Source organism: Apodemus sylvaticus, chromosome 15, assembly GCF_947179515.1.
Source record: "Apodemus sylvaticus chromosome 15, mApoSyl1.1, whole genome shotgun sequence".
Taxonomy (NCBI): Eukaryota; Metazoa; Chordata; class Mammalia; order Rodentia; family Muridae; genus Apodemus; species Apodemus sylvaticus.
This window is the reverse complement of record NC_067486.1, coordinates 58,274,870-58,301,191: the sequence shown is the minus strand read 5'-3', so window position 1 is coordinate 58,301,191 and position 26,322 is coordinate 58,274,870. Positions and strand designations below refer to the sequence as shown.

General features: G+C 37.8%; 1 protein-coding gene across 1 annotated transcript in view; it reads left to right on the top strand.

Moving 5' to 3' along the window:
- Positions 1 to 26,322, top strand: part of Lsamp (limbic system associated membrane protein) — a 638,950-nt gene that overhangs the window by 388,171 nt on the left and 224,457 nt on the right. Inside the window, exon 3 of the mRNA XM_052158414.1 lies at positions 15,779 to 15,904. Coding sequence (XP_052014374.1) covers positions 15,779 to 15,904 — 126 coding nt within the window. The remainder of the gene's footprint in view (positions 1 to 15,778; positions 15,905 to 26,322) is intronic.

Sequence of the window (26,322 nt, the reverse complement as noted above, 5' to 3'; positions counted from 1 at the left end):
ATTTCATACAAGGGTCATTATCTCAAAACATGGGGATATTTAGAAAAACATCCACTCCTGTCTCCAATTTTCAAGCAAATGTGCTCTTATATAAAAGTTGTACAGTTTCCTTTTTAATGACATTTCTGTCAGAGTCATTACTGGTAGCTGCCATTGTAGATACTATTGAGTTTTTGTGGCTTGTATAGTCCAGGCCAGGCCAGCCAACCCTTGATGAGGTAGCAGCTCTGCCACCTGGAACATGCATATATCACAGTTGGATGACAAGCAAAGACAGGGCTACAGTAATGCATTCACTTTTTGTACTGACTTTGCCTCACTTTCCCCAACAATATACTGGCTAAAACCCAAGTTTGTGACCTAAAGCCCATGCCAAGGGACTAGAAAATGTAAAAAAAAAAATCACATGGATATTCCCAAGAGAAAGAGGCTTCACTCCAGCCCCCAAGAACATATTAGATGATAAATTGGGAATACCATTGTGAAAGAGCCATCAAAGTTAGCAGCCCACACATTAATCCTTCCAGGAAGCAGATGGACCAAAGGACAGAGTCCATAATTCACAGAGAACAAACAAGACCAATGTAAGAAGTGTCCAAGCAGCCAGCCAGCTTGGGAGCCAAAGATAAAATGTTAATATGTTTATCTTTCCTTATGCATTGCTTTGGACAATGTGAGGCATCTGAAACATTTTAATAGAGGGTGTTAAATAAGAGAAGATGGAACTCTATTTGGAAAATATACGGACCCATGGGAAATGTGGTATCTCTCTTCTCTAACCCCTGTTCCTTCTCTCTCCTCTTTGCAGGTCAGTGGAAATCTTTAAAGTTCTTCTAAGTTTAGTACAAGTGAATTACTCCTCTGGTCCCCATGAGGATCTATGAACTATGATATATTTTGAGTCACTTTAATACCTGGTTGAATGTAGGAGAGAGGATATAAAAGTTTTAATGTGTGAATGCTGGACCCACGTGTCAGGAACAGCCATAAAACATGACATTTACAAATGTGAATGTCCTGATCCCAAATAATGTCATCAACACAGCATATTCCTGTTTGGTTGACAATTTTTCTTTTTTACAATGCTTTAAGGCACTTTAAACAACATTTATAATAATTTACTCTACTTTGTAATTAGATTTACTGATTAGAATCTTGCTCATTTAGATAGCTGTTTTCTCTTAAATGGATGGCACCAGCTGGATTATAGCTGAAACCTGCTCTGACTCTGAAAGCTGTCAGAGGGCCCAGCGTAAGGCAGAGAGAGCATGATGGTGTACAACTTCATGTAAAGGTATAGAAGTGCTGTCTGAGTACTATATTCTGTAACATTTCTTTGCTAATACTGAGTATGAACTAAATATGTTGGAGGAGATTTTCTTTGAAGCCTAAGCCTTGGCTACTCTGAGCATATATTTAGTTTTCATGACAGGGGAAAAGGCTGCCATTATTTTCTGTCAGCCTCTAATCATTAGGGCAAACAGCTAAAAGTCTAGTTTGAAGTTGAGCCACTTGGGTTATTTCACTATGAAGACAAAGTGATGGGTATATAATTAACAGAAGAAAGCATTAGCAAAAGGCTAAGAAGGCAAGGCAGCCAAAAGTAGCCCTGACTCTGTTTTCATATAACTTTACCTAAGGAGCTGAAGACTCAATAAGTTCTTCATTCTCTTATCATGTAAGCTATGGGAAGACGTATAAAGTTAGGAGCTATCTATAGCTGCAAGTGTGACCAGTTTGGGGAAGTTTGACTCACAGGAGCCAAATGCTCTCAGCAGCCACATCGCTCAAGGCTGGTATTTTCCAGAGAATTGTAGCCTCTTCCTAAGGCTGCAGTAAGAGGAAATAGAGTACTGGACAGATGGGGTGGATTGCCCTTTCCCCATGGGTTGTAAAGAAAGAGGCATGGGCTGAAAATAAAGAATATTCTGGACAGCAACCAGGCTTGGTTCTCAGTCCATCTGGAGCTGCTGGAATTGAGAAAAACACAAGACTCCTGCTTGCTGCTGTAGTGTGAGTCTCTTATTTAGTTGGTGGCTTATGAGGAAGCCATTCAAGCACCTTCGGTCTCATGAAATTAGGACAACAAACGGGCATCCTGCACTAATGCCTGACTTCCTATATTGTCTCTCCCCAAATTCCTAATCCCCACCACCACCACCCGCTTGGTACAAGACCCAGATGATTGGCAGAGACTGTAAGTAGTTCCCTCTCATCCTGTTTACTGTCTACGTCCATAAACATAAACTCTACTTCATGTTCTCTAGAATTCCAGTGGAGACCTAAGTTTGAAAGGCTCCTGCCCTACGGAGCGCTGGGCAGGACCTAATATCGAGAGTCTAGCAGGAGAAGCTCCACCCGTTCCTTCCCAGAAGATCTGCTGATTCTGACCTATCCCAGCGGCCTCTGTTTGCAGGATCCTCTACCCCCTACTCTTCCCACAGTGAAATCGTTTCCCAATAGCCCAGAGTTCCAGTAGAAGTTAAAATCGTATCTAGCTGGAAGGGTCAGTACACACATCATGTTGTATAACCACAGCGCAGTGAGATGGATACAAATACAGTCGCAGAGCAGAGGGTCAGGCTGCCTCACACATCATTTCCTCCAATGCCCCGGCCCCTCAGCGTGTTACCAGGAGACTGCCTTTTGTGAGAATTGATCAACTCTCCTAAACGCAGGTGTTGTGCATGTTTATGTGTGAGACTGGGAGCCAGGTGGGCAAGATTTTGATAGGCAGTGTTTGTTTCCTAAGGACATGATGCTTTGAATAAAACATCACGGCAGGGTACAGAAGCAGGAGAAGAGAGAGGAGAAATCTTTGACATTTTCTCCATAACATGCCCAGGGCTCTCAACAAACAGGTGGGGGGCCCAGGGCCCGTCCATGTCTAACTTCACATTTAGCTCAAGATTAATGAGAGATGCACCCTCATTTGATATTCTTGTGTTGAAGCAGAGATGGTGTGCCTCCTTCTCACACATACCCCTATACCCTGCTTTTGAGTTTCAAAAAGAGGAGGGGTGGGGGGAGAAATCCCACGTCGTCATGGACAAACTTAATTCCGGCAGCAAATAGGCTTGGGTAACAGTTCCATTTTCCACTGAAAAACTGCTTATGCTTTCTTGGCTACAGATATGAATGTTATCACAATTATTTTGGAAAGTGCCTCAAAACCTGAAAACTAAATTCTTTACTGTTAGAATATTGGAACTGAACATAGCATATAAAAAGGAAGATGAACTTTAGTAAACCAAGCCCCCAGAGGCTCGCCACAATTGCTGCCCTTTCGGCCTCTGTGCTCAAAATAACTGCCCAGGCTTTCTGATCCCTGGTGAGCGCCTTGCCTACTGTTTAGTCCATCAGGTAGCATTCCACATGTCAGTGATAATGCAGCTTGAAATATCAATGCTCTCCATAAGTCTTCCCAAAACAATCAGTTGAACCCATTATCAGAGTAATAATTGTGCCCTTTAGTTTGCTGGCATTGCTCGAGAGCTTCAGTTACCCAATGAATGGGCACCAGGTCGTCTTAACAACAGAGTTATAGTAGGAACCAAATATGGCAACCACACTCCTGGTTTGTAAACCATTTACTGTGATGTCAACTAGCTCAGTGTTATTATTAATGATTAACATTGTTATTTCTTGACGTGTCTCAACATCTTTATATCATGAGTTCTTCTTGAATAGTCATTTATTTGCTCCACCAAGGAAAGACTCAAGGGAGAAATTTTAGCTCAAATTTGTCCATTCCATGGTTTGTTTTGTGATGTTTTCCTTACCTCAAAACCCTTCCCAACCTTATTTACCTCTCTAGAATTCTTCAACCTATTTAGAACTGCTGAAAGTGTCTACCTTCCCTAGCTATATTTGACATTTGCCAGCAACTACTTTATTTTTTTCCACTAGGAAATAATTTTGGAAAATTTATAATTGGAATGAATTAGTTCATGATGGTTAGAAGAAAATAATGTGAATGTTCCATGTTCTGTCAAAAATGACTTGTGACAAGCTTTGAACAGGAACAATGCAGAGAAAACAATTCTAACCCCTCCCAGCAACTTCGTTCTTTTTCTAAATATTCTGTCTCCTGGGGCGGGGGCAGGGGGGGCCTGGAACAGTGGTAGGAATCAACTCTTGTCAGCACCTTTGTTTTCAACACAGGGTTTAGTCCCGCCTCTTCCTTAGCTTCTATTACAATCTAGCTCCTTCCTCCACATAAAGAACATCATATATCTTAAACAGAGGGGAAACAGAATCAGGGCTAGCAATATGGGCAGGAAATTATTAAGTTTAAGGAGTTCTTACATACACTATGGTTATCTCTCTTTTTTCTGATTCCCAAAATAAATTGAAACAGGATGACAGGAAGCCACCTTGAAAATGTGAGAGTGATGATTATTATTTTCTTGATAGCTTCCTGTTGGCACTTCTGTAGAGTCACTAATATGTAGCTGCACAGCATTTTAATCCTTCTGGCTTACGTCTCCTCACAATGGTGATGCCTAATACACTCCTTTTCCATTTTGAAGGTGCTCAATGTGGCATTCATTTGTGTTTCCAGTAAGTGTAATGGGCAAGATATTGTCTCTAAACTTGTGTACTGCTGCCCTCTGGATAGTTACAGATTATTTCCCTTTGCCTTAAAATCCTTTGTGGTTTTTTGTTTTGTTTTGTTTTGTTTATGTCAAGAATGTCTCATAGTGAACTCTTCATGGTCATAATAGTAAGGCCTAGGTGATATCTTTCTTACATTCATTTTTAAGAAACAAAAATGCAGCAGAAAAAAAATTACTTTGTTTCTCCATGGGATAATTTGTGACCTCTATGCTTATGCCATGGCGGTAGCTAGATTTTAAAGACTTAGGAGATAGGGTGGATTTTAGTAGCTGCAAGTAATACAAACAGAATTTTTATTTACTCTAAGAATTATAGCCAACAGTCCCTGCAGTATAGAAAAGTGTACTCTTTGGAATATAAAAACAAGGAAAGTAACAGGTCTATTTTCTCTATACAGTCTTGGGGTGCAGCTCCCTTCCAGCACTTGGAACTCACCCAGTTGCTATTTGTCACCTACCCGAGGTAACCTAATATTTTTGAGCCTCCCTCTGCTACATATTCTTTTACCTGCCAAACAGAACCATCTGCTCAAGTTGGACATTATCAAAACCCTGTTTTGTAAGTACAAAAAAATTAAGATATTTTGAGGCTACAAAGGGAAGCTAGCAGTTGTCTCCTTTCCATCAACATCTGGAAGCTTATCCAGATTAACAAAAAACAAATACCAAACAGCTGGGGTAAGGATCCAGGAATATGAGCAGCCAAAGAAGCTGCTGAGTTGCTAGGGAAATAAAGTCTCAGTGAGCAGAGTCAGAATGGTACCATTTGCACTTATTTAGCAAGGCAATGACCCATCTATAGAACTAGCCACTTGACATCCCACAGAGAGTGTATCTATTGCTGAAGCAGCAATAATGGACTGCCTCAGCTGGTCACAAATGCCCCTGCTGGCATCTGGAAACTTTGTTCCCTTTTAAAGCAGTCCACACATTCGGATTACAGAGTCATTCTAAACATTTAATAAAAATATTAACTATGATTTAATATACCTTCATTTTAGATAGACTTAATGTAGCGGAATTTGGGCATTCAACTATCAATAGCACACACATTATCATAAGAAAGCATCCATCACTGTGTTGTACAGAAGCAGTGGACTGCATAACATTTCTTTGTCTAGTGGCTACTGTCTTTGAAGCATTTAGAACAGTCTAACCCAAATTAACTGTCCTTTTTGATGGTAGTAACTGTCTGTGTTTCTGAAGATCATTTTATTGTAAATCTGACAGCCCTGGATAGTGCCAGAGACTCCTGAGGACCACTCCAGAATGTGATAAGATAGTTCTCAAAGCCTCTAGAGAGTAAGTCTTATGAGCATACAAAACTTTGGCCAGCACAGGAAAATGTCAGCCAAATCTCAGGACGCTGGGTAAGGGAGGCTTCAGGCACTAACATTTAGGTCAGAAACTTCTCTTGCTGGATTAAAAGAAGTATTTTTTTTTTAATTTTTATTTTTGTAATTGCTTGTGTTGTTTTGGAAGGTACCTGTGGTCAGCATACTACAAACATTATCATACTTGTTTGTATCTTTCTAACTTTTCTTATTCTATTTCTATTTACTTATATGAGTGTAGAGAGGTTTATGTGCCCCACAGTATTTCTGTGAGGATGAGAGTCTGGTGGAAGACTCATGTGGGTCCTGGGGACCGAACTCAAGTCTTAAGACTTGGCAACAGCCACCATTACCCACAGAGCCACCCTTCACATCGTGAATATATTCTTTTTATGTGTAGGCTCACTCCACGTTTTCTGACTCTCCCACATTCTCACATACCTGCATCATTTTGTATCATACCTAGCACTGCTTTGGTTTGTACATACATTTTATACTAGCTGCTACAAATGATTTCATCATTCCTCCTACATTATGTTGTTTGGATCATTGCATGCATAAAGAGTTTCACTGATATTTACAATGAGCATTTTTTACACTCCATTTAACACAACCATCCTTTGACTTCTAAACTTTTTCTTTTTATTATGAATTGTGAGCCTCTTTTGAATCTTGCTCTTACAGAGCCTACCTACTTCAGAGACTCAAGTTTCTTGTTTAATAAATGGGCTCAATAGTAGAGAAAAGCAACACCTGTGGAAAGAGGTAACCCTGCCGTTTTTTGTTTTTTTTTTTGTTGTTGTTGTTTTTTTTTTTTTTTTTTTTTTTTTCTCTCTTCATAGACTCAAGTAATACCTGGCAACATCTGTTCTTTACAACAACACATTAAAGAAGACCTATATTTTACCAAGACCATTATAAATATGTAATGGTGTCACAGTTTTAACTACAGAACTTTTCATGGAAGTCCATGAGTTGTTTCTAAATACTCAGTGAAGCTTATTTAAGCATGCAGTTGTAAATGTTCACATTGTAGCCATTTTTTGTTAAAGGCATAAACTACAAAGAAATACATTGACTAAAGGGCAGAATATATTGACATAGTTCTGCCCAATAGTATAGATGAACTCAACACCTACCTTTAGGGAGATTTTTTGCTAATGTTGGTATTAATAATTATGTATGAAAGCAATCACTTATGCTTTTTGGTGATATTAGGATATAGTATCAAATGCCACACACCAAAATAACAACAAAAATATACAACTAGAATGCCATTAACATGAAATAAAGGGACTATTTTATCATGTATTCCTAGGAAGGGTTAAGCCAGCACTGCTTTACTAGTTTGCTTTAGCATATAATAAATGATAGTTTTATTTATAGAATTTTTAAAAGTCTACAGGTCTAGTCTTTCTTTCATTTGACCTGATTACATCCACTATCTAGCCAAGGAAACAGAGTAACAGTGAGAGCATAAAACATGATATTAATCTGTTCACTGAGGATTCTAAAGCAGACATAAGAAAAGAATTTGTATCACCGTGAATTAGTTTTAGAACAGGATGGGATAAGAGTTTCCCAGTGCTCAATTGAATACACTGGGCTGGATTTTCCTATTCTGACATCCCTGTTGGAACTCCTACACCATGTAGAAAAACACACTTTTGTGGCATTTTCAGAAGCAAAATGCCAAACTGGATAGAAGTTTGATGTTTCACAAGATGGCATTTATGTGTTACTTGTATATTTGTATTCTTCTTGTTGACTCCTGGGATCATATTTACTAAAGTTAAATGCTGCTCCCGAAGCATTCCATATGCTCCTGGACCCAATTCTTCCATACTTACATGCACAAATGATACAGTTCATTTTCTCTGTCTGTGTCTAAGAAAACTTAGACATGAAGGAGCTGAGGATGTGTTTTCCTTATTTTTTTGTTTTGGTTTGATAGTGCCTTACCATGCCACCAAGCTGGCACAGAACCCAAGATGCTCTTGCCTCAGCTCCTGAGTCCTGGAAGACATGTGTTTTATCATAGCTCTGAATGGACAGAACTTAATGAGACCAGTTCTATTGGGAATGGGATTGAGAGCTGGAAATGTAGCAAAATGGCAGAGTACATGCCTAGTATGTGCCAAGGTTCAATCCCCAGCACTGGTGTTATGGAGTTGCCAGGAGGATCAGGAATTCAAAGTTATCTTCCTAGGCATGTGCTGGACTTGGGGTACATGAGACCTTGTCTCCAAACAAAAGCAGAAATTATAACAATAAAGCATAGTATTTTATATTCCATACAAGTAAGAAAAACAATTTGAGATTATGGAAATGGGCCAGTTGACCACTGTTGGTCCTATGATGGGAATAATTGTTTTCCTTTGATCCATTGTTCCATGTGTTAGGCAACACAGATGAATGCGCAAAAGGGGAGGGATCAAGCCATTCACAGGTAGTTTAGATGGTTTCACAGGTTTGTCAGTTATTTACTGACAGAGAAGAATCAATAGCCATGGAAAGTCTGCTGTGGAAACTTACCCTTATGTTCACTTTTAACTTTGCAAAAGTAAGATTTGCTGGTTTAAGTGATGGAAATGATCTAATTTGATGTAAGAAGGTGGTGATTACTGGGGAGAATACAGAAAGTAACTAATAGATTCAAATGAAAGAGAGACTGTCCTTAACTTGGAAAACAGATGTAAAGCATCTCTGGAGATCCAGAATTGCAGGAACAAGTAAAACCAATATTCTCACAATGGTGGACTTTTAGTTGTGTTTCTTAGCTATTTCTGGGGAGCAAACAACTCCAACATTTGGAAGCTTAAGACGAGAGTTACCCTTTACGTCTCACGAATGTGCCTTTCAGCTCACATAGGCAGGATTTTACTATGAGGCGTTGTACCTTGCTTCACCAGATTTAGTAGTGGATAAGAACCATACAGAGAATAACCCATTACATTTAAAATTCAGGTAAGCAACAAATACATTATTATAATTTCATCCCACACAGTATTTGGAATGCCATTATATTTAAGGGACATTTGCTGCCTGTCTGAAAAGCATGTTTATTTAGGTCCCTGCCTTATTTTTAGCGGTTCTTTCAGGCACACCTCTCCTCTGCTCGTGGAATCCAAGAGGCTTAGCTGAGCATATTCTAAGCACAGTAGCAAATGTAGAAGTGCTAGTAAGTCCAGGTATGCTGGCCACTCTCACAACTCTGTCTTTGAGCTAGATATTTCCATCCTATGGATAAAAGTACTGACATGGACCAGGGATGGAGATATGTGTGGTACGTACTGTAGGAAGGCATGGAGATGGAAAAGACATGGACCCAGAAAGAAGCAGACTTTATCAGAGTTAAAACCACTTATGTTTCTCTAGGGCGATTTCTCCTTAGAACCATATTCTAAGGAGGTAAAATATGGATATCCCAGATGCTATGTGTGCACTGCTCAGTCAAGGAAGAATGAGTAAACTGAATGACATTTCTGTTTGATCAGTGGTCTCCCCAAAGCAAAACCAATGTCCCTTACCAGAAGAAAGATGTTCCGAGATATATCCCAGGCTTGCACATACTAAGCAGATGTCCAAGATGTCCATTACTAAGCTTTACCTCTGCCCTCTTGCCAAGCTTCCCAGGGTGGTTTGAACTCTGTAGACAAAGCAGGCCAGTGTCCTACTGTCCTACCTTCGCTTATCAAATAGCTGGGTTCCCAAGCCTGGGTACTCAGGCTCATCTGAGACATTAAACAAATTTCTTAACTGAATGATGGTATGCCAGTTATGGGCCCACATAAGTTGATAGTCCAAGGAGGAAAAGTAGTAGAATAGTAAAAACCTGGTGGCAGTGATAGACTGATAATGTAGTAATCTTGAGTGATGCTCAAGCTGTTCATTACACAACCAATGAGATGGATATATTTAAATTTACCCCAATATTAGAATTATTTTTTAAAATAATCATCATTAACTTTGTAGTGAGTAGCTAAAATGTACATTGCTTCTTCACAGAATTTATTTATCTGTCCATCGATCTATCAGCTCTCTCTCTCTCTCTCTCTCACTCACTCAATCTATCTATCTATCTACCTACCTCAATAAAAGAATGTCATCAATAAAAATAGTTTTTATTTTTAAGTTACCTCATAATAATGGTACCCCACTAAAGCTCACAATGATGCAGTATGGAAAATATTACTGGTATGTTTTTAAATGTTTTGGTAAAATTACTTGTCATGATAAGTAAGGTTTATAGTTACATGATTTCAGAAAGACTAGGCTATAGTTATATAGTTTATAGCACTTGGTGGGAGAAGTGTACAAACCAAAATAGTTTTTACATTTTACAATTTTTATCTAATAGTTTTGGGGAAATTGGTTCAAATTTAAGGGATGAAAAATGGTATTGTTTCTCACACCATACATAAGTTTGTAGATGCTTTAACTATTTCAATATAAAAATAAATAATTGAAAGAAAAATTTATGATAAGTATGTAAATGATAATATTTTAGAAAAGGATAATGCATACATACACACAAGATAGAAGAGACAATAAAAAGCTTCATACATATAAAGTCAAGGAATGTTGAACTTGAACTTCTACAAGGAAAATAATGACAAACAAAATTAAGAGTTAGAGAATAAATTGGGAAAAATTGAACCAAGACATCAAAAGGTCAGTTCCTTTCAGCCTAAGTAGCTCCCCTTAGTCACAAAGAAAACAAAATAATACAGACAAATTGGAGGTATCACTGAAACTGAATAGGTTGAGACCATTAAACAAATGGATGATGGTGTTGTGTGTAGGAAAAGATAATAAATCTCACTAATATCTTATGAAAAACGGCTGCAAGGCAATGACCCCCAAAGAAAACAAGCCATTCAGACTGGTAGAATAACTCAAAGATTGAGCATCAATCAATGTGCCAGTGACTTTGAAAATTAATTTGTATTTGCTAGTACAAATAAGTTTCTCATGTTAAACTGTACTTCCTAGCTAATCATACCTACCAAGGATTAAGAGAGAGTGAAAAGACAAGGTTTCATCACTTTTATAGAAATAAATGTGATCTGGAGGAAGAATCATTTTAGAAAGTATACAGAGTATTAGTTTTGGTTTGTTTTCATTAGTTATAGGAGTTTTATCAACTGTTGTATATCCTTTGTCCACGGTGTGAAGCAGAAGTAATAATTTGATGCATATTTTACTTTCTAGAACTTTTATACAGATTTTAGGAGGAAATAAAAATGAAGTCTTCAGATTGCCACCTGGTTGTTACTGGTAATATTCTAAATTTACATCTTATGAGCTTCTACAGAAATTTAGGAAAGAACTGGTAAATCATCTGATTAGGAAAGTTGTGTCTCTATGTGACTCCTCCTTGGCAAAGAACAAGAGGAAAAAGGAAGTAAAGACTTAGAATCTGTAACTGAGAAAATGAGACGCCAAGTTCTTCCTTCTAATTTCTATCATCTGATCTGCCATGGAGAATTGTTTTTTTGATCACGAAAAGTCAAAGATGTCAGGCAACTATGGTAGTATACACTGTAACCCTGGTACTGGAGAACCTTAGACAGAGCACATAGTGAGATCCATTTAAACAAGCAAAACAACCCACCTAACTAGGAAAACCAACAGTTGAGAAAAGTTAATAGAGGAATAGATGACTAGAGAGATAACTACAGAAATACTACTCAAGGCTATATTTTGATAGGCAAAAGTGATTTGTGGTCTTTTGTGTCAAGAAAAATCAATAACACACGCTTAAGTCTTAAGAATGGGGGTAGAGTTGAAGTTCTCTTTGTTTTTCCAAACATTGGCTGAACATCTACTGTATTCTGAGTGCCAGGACTCAGTAGATAAGAAAACCTTCCAACTTGCTCTTAAAATGACTAAGGTTACCATTAAAGTCATCAAAAAGTTAGGATACTGTGTTCTGTTGGAGAAGCAGTACTGTGCCTCTCACTGGTTCTGTGAGAACACAGGAGCCAGTCCTTCACCCAAAAGAACTTCATGAGCAGAGGAGGTATAGACAGAGGTGGAATAAAAGTCAGAAGACAGGCTTACCAGCTGAAACCTATGGAGGAGATGAGCCCCCCCCCCACACACATAAAAAGCACAAACCAGATCACTGTTTGTAGAAGTACCAGAATGCTAAAGGTGTGGGTGTAAAGGACGCCTATTTCAGGAGCCAAAAGTTCTTTAGATCTGACTTCTCATTTGGAAGATGCGGTGCAAAAAGAGAAGGAAATGAAGTTGGAGAGATAAGAAAGAAGCAATCAGAATAGCTCTGAACCACAGTAAGACAATGAGATGTAATCTTGAAGGCAATATCAGTCAAGGGATATTATGCTCATTTATAGTTTGCAAATTTTTTGCTGTACTGTGGAAAATGAATGGTGGTCAACATGGGGTGAAGACTAGTATCATACAGCTAGATTTAATTCATTTTCAATAATTGAAGCCCCCACCCACCACCAAAAGGACAGGAGGAGGAGAAAGAGGAGGGGAAGGAAGAAAATGTTGATGTCTGAAATAAGGCTGAGTAGAGTACACCAAGGGAATAATGCAGGAATGAGATATTTACATGGAGTCAATTCCATATGGGACAATGAAAGAAAGTACTAGAAAAAGAGATGATTTGAGGGGTTTGATTAGTTAGTTGGTTGGTTGGTTGGTTGGTTTGGATTTGCCCAATTTCTCTTTTATGCTTAAACACACACACACACACATACACAAAGCATCTCTTTGCATGATGACAACATTCACTAAGATGATAAAACACAGTATTTCATGAGAAAGTAGATGGATCTGTAACATTTGTGAGACATGAAACGGAGATGTGATCTAGTCAAAAATGTGACATAAAAATGTAAGCAGAAATCTAGGCTAGAGTTGCTTCCCTCCTGATGTGAGGCCATCAATGACGTGACTTTAGAATCTAAAGTGACAAAGTAGGTAAGATCACTCAAACGGGCAAACTGACAGGTCAAATGGGAAATCAGCCAAACCCTTAAAGACAGGCTTTGAATAACAATAAGATGATCCCCCAAATTAATATCACTAGAAGTGTAAGAAGAAAGTTTATTGAGTTTGGTGTCTTGGAACCCAAGAACAGATAATCCTGAAGGAAGAGACTAGTATCAATAAATTAAATATTTCAGAGAAAAAAATAGTATTACAATTGAAAACATGGGCTTTGGAAAGCTTCACTGGAGAAGTTTTTTTTGATATAGGAAAGCTCATCAAATTTAAGGTAGACTCTGGTTTGAGGTGATGATGTTGCATCATATAATTCCTGAAGAAATTGAGATGTTGAGTTGGAAAGTTAGTGAAAAGTAATTTCTTTGGAAAATAAAATGTTATTTCCCATGCACACCCTTACAGGAAGCTCCTGATAGAAATCAGTGAGGTAAGACCCCCAGGAAGTGAGGAAATGCAAGCATAATATAGCAATACAATAGGATTTATTTCTCAATGTTCAGCACAAACATTAAGGCATCCCCATCCCTGGTATTCCAGACTTGTGCTGACTCACCTTGATCGTGACAGTCAGTATGTTTTGATTCCTAGAACATAATCCTGCTCAATTACTGTAAATTTACATTTTAGCTTACATGTATTTATCCAAGTGCCTTAACTAACCAAACAAGTAAGTGCAAAGTCCTTAATATAGGTTCATATATATGTATATGAAATATATTATATATGATATATATGATATATTATACATATAATTAATTTATTATGAGTAATATTATCTGGCAGTAATACTAATAATGGAGTTTGTTTTTAAGTTTGTGTGCTTTCATATAACAAATTGGATTGCCCCACATTTAGTTGAAAAGAATGTTTACATATGATTTGCATTTTGTTGCGATTAAGATGTAATTGTAATGGGAGTTAAGCTGGTTTCTTTAACTACTACAGAGCTTCCTATTACAAGCTTGGGGTAATTGGGGAAGTGCTGAAAGCAGTTACATTTTGCTCATTTGTGTACTGCCATTGATGATTTGTATCATACTTTGGGGCATTCAGAACACTGGCTTCCTCAAATAAAAAAATAAAAACTATGCATATTAAACAAAAGAACAATTAAGCACTCAGGAACCCCGGGATATAATGCCAGCTTTAGTCCTTGATGGGATCTCCTTTAACAAGCTATCCTTCTTCTCTGGTCCTCAGGATCTTGCTTATAAATTGGGCATGGCCTTCAAGGTTCTTATCATCAGTGTCTATAGTTACTGATTAAATCCAGGAAACTAATCCTTAACCCCAGAAGCTAAGGGAGAAATAGAAATTCAAGTGAGACCGGTAAACATAGGAATCAACTCTAGTCCACAGCCAGTGGGTTTGATTCCAAGTCATTGCATTTTCTCCAGAGGCCATATATATAGCTTGTGTTTGTCCGAGGCATGCTAATGTCATGAAGGCGCCCCATCAGCTTCCTTGTGGCACATGCAGCCACTCAGATGTTGCTTTCCTAAGTACCATCGGTGTCTCCCTCAAGACTGTCGTGTAGTCATTTATTTAAGCAGAAAATGTCCCAGCTGGGCAGGAACACAGTGTCTGTAATGGGTAGGACGAGTGGAAAAGAACAAGGCTCTTTGATTACTGAGCTCCTTCATCTTTTTTGCCCTCCTCCCTCTGAAGTATACTTTCGCAGCTACCACAGAGGCAGCCGAGTTTAAAAAGAGAAGGAAAAAAGGAGAGTCACAATCCATCCTATGCCTCGCTATTTGTAATCAGTGTGTAGCTTCTGTGATGAAATTTGTGAGTAATTCACTTCCCACACTCCCCAGCGAAGCCCACGGGAGTGGGATCTAACGTCGCCACCCTGGACGCTAATGCAGGAGACCAGGCAGCAGTACTGTTTGCCTTTGGGGACTCATTTTTCACATCACCAAAAAGTAATTTCTGTCCTTTTCGGCCATCTGGTTGACTGGATTGTGAAGATGAAATTCTGTTCAAGGAGTGTTTTAAGAGTGGAGCCTGCTGGGATCACATTCCTTTTCTGCCTTCACTTACTGGCATCTGTGCCTCGGTTGCTTACCTATAGATAAACACCTCATAGGACACCAGATCTTTATTATAGGAAATGCTATTTCTATTTTATACTGCAAAACATGGCAGATAATATGTTTAATTAATGTTAACTTATTCAATTGTTAGGAGTATTATTAATGGTAGCATTAAAAATAAATGATGTGGTATGGTTATAAAGTCTATTTACTTAACACAATACCTATTAATTTAGTTTATATCATCTAATTTATTATACTATATGTAGGTTATAGTATATGTAAAAGTTTATATGTAGAAGCTTTCTATTTTATTGGTTATCTTATGCATTTTACATGTGGATACTGCATTTTAATAGCACAATGCTCTGATCTTATATTATATATCAATTACTCCTTTGCTTGCATTTGGAGGTTGTATTATGTTCTTTCTTATATATGGAATAATGAACTCAAGTGGTGGTGATAAGATCATTTATTGTAAAGTTGTTAAGAATGTACATACCTTCTAATCTGTCCTAACCAGAAAGGATCCAATACACTTTCATTATACACATTTTAAGCACCTCCTAAGCATTCAGCTGGCCATAGTGTGGGATACATTATAGATGCTTAAATATCTATAGAGCAATTTGGAGAGCAACTATCAAGTGTAGGAATTAAAAGTACCTTGGCTACTTAGCAAGAAATTTCAAATTTACTAACAACGTCTGAAATGTACCAATGTTGCTTGCATAGATCATTGCTGTAGTTTGGTTTTGCTGTCACGATTATGATTATATATTCTACTTCCTTCTATCTACAGTTCCACCAAAGATCTCCAACATCTCCTCGGATGTCACTGTGAATGAGGGCAGCAATGTAACCCTGGTCTGCATGGCCAATGGGCGCCCTGAACCTGTTATCACCTGGAGACACCTTACACCACTTGGTAAGCAGCTGGCTATATTCTAAGATAACTCATAATATTTAAGATTCTATTGCATCAAAGGGGCAAATGTGCATCATTTTTATTGAAACTCAGAAAATCTGCAGTATAAATGTGTAGAGTTCCCATATTTTGGCTTATGTGTTCATCTGTTTAAGTAACTTAGTAATCTGTCTATCTATCTATCTATCTATCTATCTATCTATCTATCTATCTATATCTGTCTGTCTGTCTGTTTGTCTATCATCTATCTACCCTATGTATGAATAGTAATACATAAAATTGTCATTCAAAATAGTCTAACCCTCAAAGGAACAACTATAAGAACATTAAATAATAGAATTTGATGATATAACTATCAACTTGAAGGCATGGGATATGGGAGGGGCTGAAGAGATGAATAGAAGAAAGGGAAGTGATATAATTTATTTCAATTAAGACATATTTTAAAACTAAAGTATATTTCTAAAATGCATAGCATTTTCATGCTTCAGTGTCTTTAGGAAATGTTTTATGTATACCATTCTACACAATTTTTAAAAGTCATTTTCAATCTTAGTTTCCTATGGAGTTTTATCCTTTGTGGTAACACCATGTGAAGGAATTGGGAACAAAAATATCTCTGCTTCCTAAGTCCAGACTTGGCTTCTACCTCTGTGATAGTTGCCAGTAATGAAACAGGTTGTGGGAGTATATCATTGAATCCAGATAATGACACCAATTCAGTTAAACTCATAATACAATTTCCTTAGAATATGTTCTGTGCCCTTCCTGTCCCCCTTTGTACTGCCCTCAGCTTTTGGAGTTCCCAAGGCCCTCCTAATTTGTGAACACATTTAAGCACTTTGCCTGATGATTCAGGATTAACTAGCTACATCCTCCCCCCCCCATTCAAATTATACTTTCTTCTATGCAAATTTATGTGTTTTCCAATACCACAATTTCTATGTAATATACATGCTCTTTAATTACTCCAAAGAAAGGTCTACCAAGTCAATTATAAATCAATTATAGGTAGATTATTCTTAGAAAATAATTTATTTTAGTAAAGAGTCTCACCTTCCAATTGGCTTATGTGTGATAGTCTCTTATCATTTCTCCTTAAAAAATGTCTAGACACTTAATTTCCAGGTAAGTGACTTTGGAATAAACACATATAAAACTAGGTGTACAATGAGACTCATTCTGAGTCCACAGTAGTGTTTGATTACAGTGATTCTAAAGATTTCATTTTTTTTGAAAGAGTACTTAAATTTGATATCATAGTCCAAATTAATTTCCAGAAAAGATGATTTGTAAAAATGCTCCTCTGTTTAGGCAAGTAGTCTTTTAGAGATCTCTATTCTCTTGAGAAAATGCTATACAAACCTCCTCTGTATTATGTTTATTTCCCATCATTTATCAATAATACATAAGAGCATCATAAGTGGTACTTATTTGGGGGTGTCAATAGCAAACACATTTCCTCACAGACTCACTTTGCCACTCACACGGCAAGAACACACAAATAGTCATCTAGAACATAGAGTTTGAGAGGTTCATATCTTTTTCTAGAAGTAAATTCTTCAGAGCACTTTCTTTCTGGAAATCTCACATTTCCTACTCTGCGTACCCAGTACTAAGTGTAACAATGTTGTCTTCAGCTACTGGCAATTTAGGTTTAAAATACTGTCCTGTATTTAAATATTTTGACAAAGATATTGAAAACCATACTATTAACTATTAATGTATGGATAATGTCTTCAAACTCTTCCATAGTTTGACTTTGAAAGGCCTCTTTCTGAAACTTGCCTCTTTGTTTTCAGTATCTCTACTTGTCTTTTCAAAGCAATGGTTTGTTTCTTGCAAACAGACCCAAACAACTTATATAAATTATCATGAACCTTCATCACATTGACTGTTGGGTTGATTTGCCACCCAATTTATGACCAATCTATTAGGAACATAAATTATTTTATATAAGTTAAAGATTCGTAAAATTGACTTTCAACACTCCACTAAGGTGTTTATAGCCTCAAATTCACATACAAACCATACTCCTGTTTTCATGCGATTACTTTTAACTTGTGTCACCTTTTGTAATCAAATTTAAGTTAATTCAAATATTTTATTAATCTATTAATGTCATTCAAGGGTGAAGTGGTAGATTAAAAATGAAAAATGTAAGATTAAAAAAAGAAATTTATGTTCATGCTATAATCAATAAGGAGCCATATTAAAAGAAAGACATTCCTTCTTTTGGCGTAATTTTGAGTAGGAAACAGTATTTTCAGGGCAAATTGTTTACTTGAGCCCCCAAATACTCCTTTCTTGTCTCTGAATTTAAAAAAATTCTGAAATAGAGCCAAGCCGGCAAGATCTTTGCTAGTTTGTTGGCATGTTACGTGTGACTATATCAAGTAGACTTTCATGAACAAAAGTTCTTAGTTCACAAAACCTAAAAATACATTAATTTTTCCTTTAGATTACAATGTATACACCTCTATTTGAGACCATAGCCAGAGACATAAGCAAAGACTTACTGAAATCATGCTTAGTCCATAGGGCTTTTTATGAACCTTGAATAGAGTGGTTTCTGTGATGATTCAATTAAAACAAAGAACAGGGGACCAGTGGCATCTTGCATAGTAAAGATAGTATTTCATGTACTTCCAGGACTCTGACTTTAAAACCAACTACAAAAATTTGATGTACTCACAAGAATGTTCAAAACTTAAATAGCCGGGATCAGCACATTATAGCTTGTGGGCCTGGACCAGTCTTATACTCACTGGCTGAAAGCAATTGTGGTTATAGCATTTCTTGAATAGTTACAAATAATCAAAGGAGTCCTGAATTTTAAATACAAAACAAATATATGAATTTGAAACTTGAGTACAGATAAATAAAGTTTTGTGAAAACATTGCCATGCTGAATTACTTGCATTTGATCCATGGCTTCCTTTGATCTAAAATAACATACTTTAGTAACAGCAACAAAAGTACTTAGATCACAAAACCCAAAATACATTAATGTTTTTTTCCTTAGATTACAATGTATATACTTCTGCTTAAGACCATAGCCAGAGGCAGAAACAATGATTTATCACAGCCATGCTTAGTCTATAGGTTTTATATGTATCCTATGTCAGATTTCTTCTTTGTTCCTCTATAGCTATATATGCAGGCATTCTCTCTGGATCATTGTATACTTCTGCACTCAGAACAGTTCCTTCCTGTATTTGTAACCTCAATATTAAATCATTCTTCTTCTTACAGTAGATGTATATCACTTTACAAGTTTGCTCTTTCATCTCTTGCACAAAGCTTTAATAGGCAAATACTCAATGAAACACATCTTCCTAGTGAAAGGAGTGAGAACTTGATTTGTCTCCTCTTTTAGTGTGTGTGTGTGTGTGTGTGTGTGTGTGTGTGTGTCTGAAATTTGGAAAAGGGTCATTTTTGCAGCCAATCCAGTGCCACTTTTTTGGAGGCATCTGAAAAGGAGACTTGCTACCAGTGTGACAGTTGAACTGCCTGCAAACCCTTGCCATGTGATAGTGAAAATCCAGCTAGCTTTGTTCAATTATTAATTGTGTCTTTCACAGTAGAGAGTGGGATTGCCTTCCAGAGGAAATGCACCTGTGATTAGCTATCCCCCATGGGGGACACAGAGACCTGAAAGGAGAAAATGCCATGCAGGGAATCACAAATGTCTGATTACTTGTCATTTGATGCCATGAAAAGGGAGCAAGGAAGGAAAAAAAACTGAATGGTGTAATTTTTTGAAAAAGTATATTATCTTAATTCATTTCTTGCCTTTGAATGTTTTGATTATTTTGTTTTTCCTTCTATTGATCCTCCCCATCCCCCATGCATACTGCAAACATTTTTAAAGAAGGAGACTGAAAGTATCATGAATTTTCAATGTATTCAAAATCAAGATACCTCACTTGAAAAAAAGACCAATCTTAAAATCCTGAATTGTTAAACTGATCTCATTTTTCAGTTATTTTATATCATTGAAATGAGTGTCACTTATGTGGTTATTAAATGTGACCTATTTTTCCCTCCTAATTAAGGTAGACTTTCATAGCCCTGTGGTGCTGGGGATTCTGCACCATGACGTGAATTTTGTACAGCACATTTGCTCCCCCTTCCATGTCCATCATTACCACTGCATGACTCTGCTTCTGGCTCTTCCAGCCATCATGAGGAAACCTTTCTCTTAAATGTGCCTCCTTGGTATGGGGGCCGCTTGTTCAAGTTTGCAGAAAAAGCTGATGTGCCTTATGTTTCTACAAAGGTTTTCAAAATCTCAGTAGCTTTTCCTCCCTAGAAATTTCAAAAAGTCCTCTGAGAATTTCACCAGGTAGGCTGAGGTCAGCTCAGGATAAACTATGTAATTTTCCCGATGAGCTAGCAGCAAAGTTTGACAACAATGGAGACAATAGAAATCTTACTTAAGAAATGTTTTGCTCCCTCAACGGAAGAATGGATGCAAAAACTGTGGTATATATACACAATGGAGTACTATTCAGCCATTAGAAACAATGAATTCATGAAATTCTTAGACAAATGGATGGAGCTGGAGAACATCATACTAAGTGAGGTAACCCAGTCTCAAAAGATCAATCATGGTATGCACTCACTAATAAGTGGTTATTAGCCTAGAAACTTGGAATACCCAAGACATAATCCACACATCAATTGATGTACAAGAAGAACAGAGGAGTGGTCCCTGGTTCTGGAAAGGCTCAGTGCAGCAGTGTAGGGCAAAACCAGAACAGGGAAGTGGGAAGGGGTGGGTGGGAGAACAGGGGTAGGGAAGGGGGCTTATGTGACTTTCAGGGAGTGGGGGGCCAGAAAAGAGGAAATCATTTGAAATGTAAATAAAAATATATCAAATAAAAAAATTTAAAAAAAAGAAATGTTTTGCTACGTGGCATTCGAAGAAATATAAAATGTTTAACCAAGTTTTTACTTTAAGTCAAATTCCAGAAGGACATGCTACTAGTACTTCCTTTTTGAGATCTTATGTTACTTTAGTGTGACCTCATATCTAGCATAGAGAATATGTGTGATTTGTGGTTTAGCTTTTATAAAACTATTTTATCCTACTGATATCCCCAAGGGTCCACCCAGTGGACATTGGTAACACATAGGTGTAGAAGAGTCAAATCCATAAGCCTTCTAGGTAAATCCTGCTAATTCCACACTGACAACTCACCGCAGAATAAAGCTATAACATGGTCTACAAAATGCTATTATACCTTATATTATTTATAATTCATATTTCCATATTTCCCTTAAACAACAAAATAAAGAAAAATAGTGTGAGTTGTTTTTTTTTTCAGTATCTAACTAAAATATTGTTTTCCAGCTTTCTCTTCCATTAATATAGAATTGGGTTCAGATTCATCTTGCTCACCCACACACAACTTGCTCATTTGGTCAGAATTATTTCTAGAGTGCTCACTCTGTTTGAAAAAAAATGACACATTGAAGTGTAAGACAGACATGGTCCCTGAACAAATGAACCTTATAGTTTAACAAGAGAGTAGAGCATTAAACTAATAATTGCATGAATAACCCTTTAATTAGATTCATAGATTGTAAAAAAAAAATTACGTCTTTCAATAAGACCATAAACAGGGCCATACAGCAAAATCTGCGGAGCCAGCAAAGCTGCCCTGAGGGGCTATTATGCTATTTCATAAATGAATAGTACCAGTCTGAGAAAACAGAGGAAGAAAAGGTATCTTAGCTATACAACACAGCACATCCAAAGTCTTGGCACAACAGTGCCTGCAGGAATTTGGATGAAGATCTTTTTTTTCTTTTTTTTTTAAATTGAATATCATCTTCGTTTACATTGCCATGGTAAAACATTTCCCAATGTCCCCCCCTCCCAAAAGACCCCCAATTCCTCTTCCCTCCCCCTGCCTCCACATATCTGCCCCTCCATCTGACCCACTCCTACCTACCCCCCTCGGTTTCCCTTTGTTGGGGCCTCTGTTGAGCCTTTACCTGACCAAGGACCATTCTTCCCACTAATGCCCAACAAGGCCTTCCTCTGCTACATTTTTGGCTGGAACCATGTGTGCCCCTTGGTTGATGGTTCAGTCCCTGGGAGTCTTGGGGTGTCTGGGTGGCCGAAATCATTGTTCTTCCCATGGGGCTGTAAGCCACTTCAGCTCTTCTGGACCACCCTCCAGCTCCTCCATTGGGGACCCCATGCCCAATCCAATAGTTGGACATCTGCCTCTGTATTTATAAGTCTCTGGCAGGGCCCCTCTGGAGACAACCATTGCATGCTTCTTTTGGTATATATTTCTTGTTGTCCTTAGTAGTGTCAGGGTTTGTTGACTGTTTATAGGATGAATCCCCAGGTAGGGCAGTCTCTACGTGGCCTTTACTTCAGCCCCTGTTCCACACATTGTCTTCCTTATTGCTCCTGCATTTTGTTCCCTTTCTCAGGGAACCAAAGCACCCTTAGTTAAGTTCTCCTTCTCCTTGAGCTTTGTATGCTGGGTGAATTGTACCTGGTTTATTTTGAGCTTTTTTTCTCTGCTCATTAGTGAGTGTATACCATGTGTGATCTTTTGTGATTGGGTGGCCTTGCTCAGGATGACACTTTCTAGTACCATCCATTTGCCTAAGAATTTCATAAATTCATTGTTTTTAATAGCTGAAGGTACTCTGAAGTTAATACCCTTTGATGATATTATTATTATTATAGATTTATTTCTCTTTTTTTAATGTATGTGAGCACTACAACTATCCTTAGACATACCAGAAGAGAGGGGCCAATAGAGATGGTGGTGAGCCACCATCTGGTTTCTGGGAATTGAACACAGGACCTCTGGAAGAGTAGTCAATGCTCTTCACTTCTGAGTCATCTCTCTACCCCACCCCCTCTTTTATAATCAGTGATTGCTGTTTTACTTCTCAGCAATTATCTTAGTAATTTCTCAAATACTCCTTTGCTTTTTCACTTTGTTTTCTTCACAAAAGGAAACAGTTTTGCATCCCCACTTCCCATTGTATCTAGCTCAACAGGAATAAGTGAGCAAGAAATACCTGTAGGGTGGATAAGAGAAGTGCTTACTATGCAAAATGTCAGACCCTTTGTTAACTGCCTGCTGAAAGTTGAGAGTTAAAGACAGGGTACCTACACTATAGTTTTGCTGGGCTGCATCTTTCAATCTTTAAAACACAAGCCCTTCCTTACCTTTTGGCCCTGTGGCATTTCTACCTCAGGATTTTAATGGCTGAGAAAGGACTATTTCCTTTGTCAACAAAGATGGCAACACTGCCACTCCATTTAACTGTACTGTATTGCAGGTGGAGTGGAGCAAGCTTTGAGGCCATAAACTAGATGATGATCACAATTACGTAAGGTAGAAAGAACTGCCTCCTCCTATGATTTAATCTCTTGTGAGACCTAGGGTCCCGTGGAAGTGAAGCTCCTGTGAATCCGGTGATGGTCAGTTGACCAGAATGAACATCTCAAACACAGGAGTGCTAACACTGTAAGAGATGTATTTGGAAAATATCTTGAGAAAATGATTCAAATGTGAATTCATGTACAGTGGACCTGACGTGGGCTTGAACTTCTGAGTCTACAGAATGAACGCAACACAGGCAGAGCGATTAGAACATCATTCAAAGTCTTGTGACAAAGGAGGTTGAAGGGTACTGAGGTATATAAATGGACTACTGAGGTTTATAAATAGCTTAGTAAAAGGGAAACCTAGAAAGTCCCAGGACACACACACACAGACACGCACACACAAATCAGCTCAATATTGTTAAAGCGTCTCTTATTTTTAACTTTTGCTTTCAACCAAGACACTGGAGGAATGATATATAAAAATATTTTAAAATGTAGTTTTTGAGAAATAGGATTATTTCTGCCTATTAGAGTTGGATACTGGTCATTAGAATTGACATCACCTGGGAGCTTTGTAGAAAATGTAGTTATGAAATAATATTGGGTCTTAGCACAGACCACCCCAATCTGAATCTGCAGCCCATCAAAAGCCCCAGGTGGTTTAAATGAATATTTAACTTGGCAAGGCCCTGGGCTAGAGGAAAAGAATCTTCAAATTCAGAGAAAGCTGCTTTCTTAGCATCTAAACTCTGGAAATTCACACCCTGTTTACACTTTCCTACTGAAGACATCCCAAGTGGATCTTCACCCCTTTTCCTCCAAATCCATCACTACAGGGAAAGAAGAAGAAAGGTTGCTGTGAGATATGATACTATGTCACTTAGAGTTTGTCACTGGGACTATTATACTCTAATGTTCTACTTGCTATAACAGATACTCCTGCTAAATATTGCAGGGAAAAAAATTAGTCTAGTATATGAGGAATTGCAGTACGAATGACAGTAGCCACTTTTCTCATCATCTTTTATAATAGCTTTATCTGCAAAATGTAAACAATAATGTGTGGCCTGCCCACCTCACCCTGCTGCTTGGAGGGATCAAAAGATAATAAATATGAGCCTAAAACTGGAAAGTTTTCCACAGATATAAAAGATTGAAAGGAAGCATGATGCAGTAGAGAAGGGGCAGAATTTGAATTCCAAAAGGCCATGTTCAAGTCCCCATTACCTATCATTTCCTTTCATGGCCAGAGGAAGCAACTTTAGAGGACCTATGTCTCACCTACAAAATATGAATAACAGTTCACCTATCAGGATTCTTCTGTCACTCCAAGTGTAATAATGCATGTCGAGGTGATTTATTAATGATAAAAAGCCTTAATCAACTACTTTCCATTATCACCATCATTGTAGATGCTACAGAGTAAATTATAGACCTAAATTTCTGTGGTCAGCTGGTTAGACAGTAAGAAGAACTGACCTTAAAATCTTGGTTCACCTAGTTGGTGACTTGAGGAATAAAAATAGTCTCTCAATACCTACAGCAGAATTCTTTTTCTTTAAAGACTTACTTATTTGTTTGTATACAGCAGAAGAAGGAATAAGATTCCATTACAGATGGTTGTGAGCCACCCTGTAGTTACTGGGAATTGAACTCAGGACCTTTGGAAGAGCAGTCAGTGCTCTTAACCATTGAGACATCTCTCTAGCCATCCTACAGCAGAATTCTCATCAGGACAGTCCTCACACCATCCCCACCTGCAGCAAGGAAGAACTTGTTAGATATGTGTTACTAACACCCAAATCAGAAAATCTAGGTGTGGAGTCCAACAATGTGGCCATTAATAAGCTCTCCAGGTCCTTTCAATACATAATAAGCTTGAAAGAACCTGCCGCTCCAGACAAGACATCTTTCTGATATAGTCAGAGCCATGAGCTGTCTCTACCAAGCACTGAGCTACTATAGGAACTGTTGTGATTCTTGGGTTTCAGTGACTCTGTTAGTGTGCACATACACATACATACATACATAAAACTACTTGGTACGTAAATTCACTGTCATATTTCTATCACTTGAGATGGGGAGGCTTAGAAGGAACACTATATAGAATTTCCTACTTTGTCTTTTTCTATCTACATTCTAATGATGTTTAAGAATAACATATCACTTAAGATGTGCACACATTTCTGAAGTCCTCATCACGTGCTTGGCATATTCATTTGCAAGTCACTCAGTACACTAAAGCTACAATTCATCCCAATAAAACTGAGAAACCTCAATAGGTTACTCAGATGGGGCCACAGCTGCACACAAAAGCATAACAATAAAAGCAGGCTCTGTCAGTTGAGATGTAATGAGAAACAACCTCCAGAGAGAGAGAGAGAGAGAGAGAGAGAGAGAGAGAGAGAGAGAGAGAGACAGAGACAGAGACAGAGACCAGACAGACAACAGAAAGAGGAGAGAGAAAGGAGAAAAAAATTCCTTGTCACTTCTTTCTGTAACACTAACTTTTCTTTCATCAACCAAGACTCAAATCAGGTATGTTTTTCTCAGGTGGTCAACAATTCAAAAGCATGAGAAGCTATGGGAAGTCACACCTTTGCTAAACTGTGACTTTATCTTCTGTGGACTGAAGTGTTAAAATCTGATGAAGGAAAGAGCTTACAAAAAATCCTTTAATAATTCAATGTGCAAATATCAATGCAAATCATATCTAATTCTTCAAGGTATTCTAATAATAAAAGCTGAAATGTCAGTCTTTGAATGAAATCATTCTTTGTAAAACATTTGTGTGTGTGTGTGTGTGTGTGTGTGTGTGTGTGTGTCCTGTGTGTGTCCTGGTCACTAACAGCTGTTGGGTAATATGTGGCAAAGAAACCAAGGTAAGAAAATTGTGAAAGTGATTTGGACTTCAGAGAGCAATCCAAGAGATGTTTCCAAGAACTCCACAATTCTTCACCTCCTAAAACAGGAAAATTGTTTGAAATTTCAAGAATATTATATATTCCCAACTTTTACCTCATAGCAAAAGTCATTCCAGGGGTGA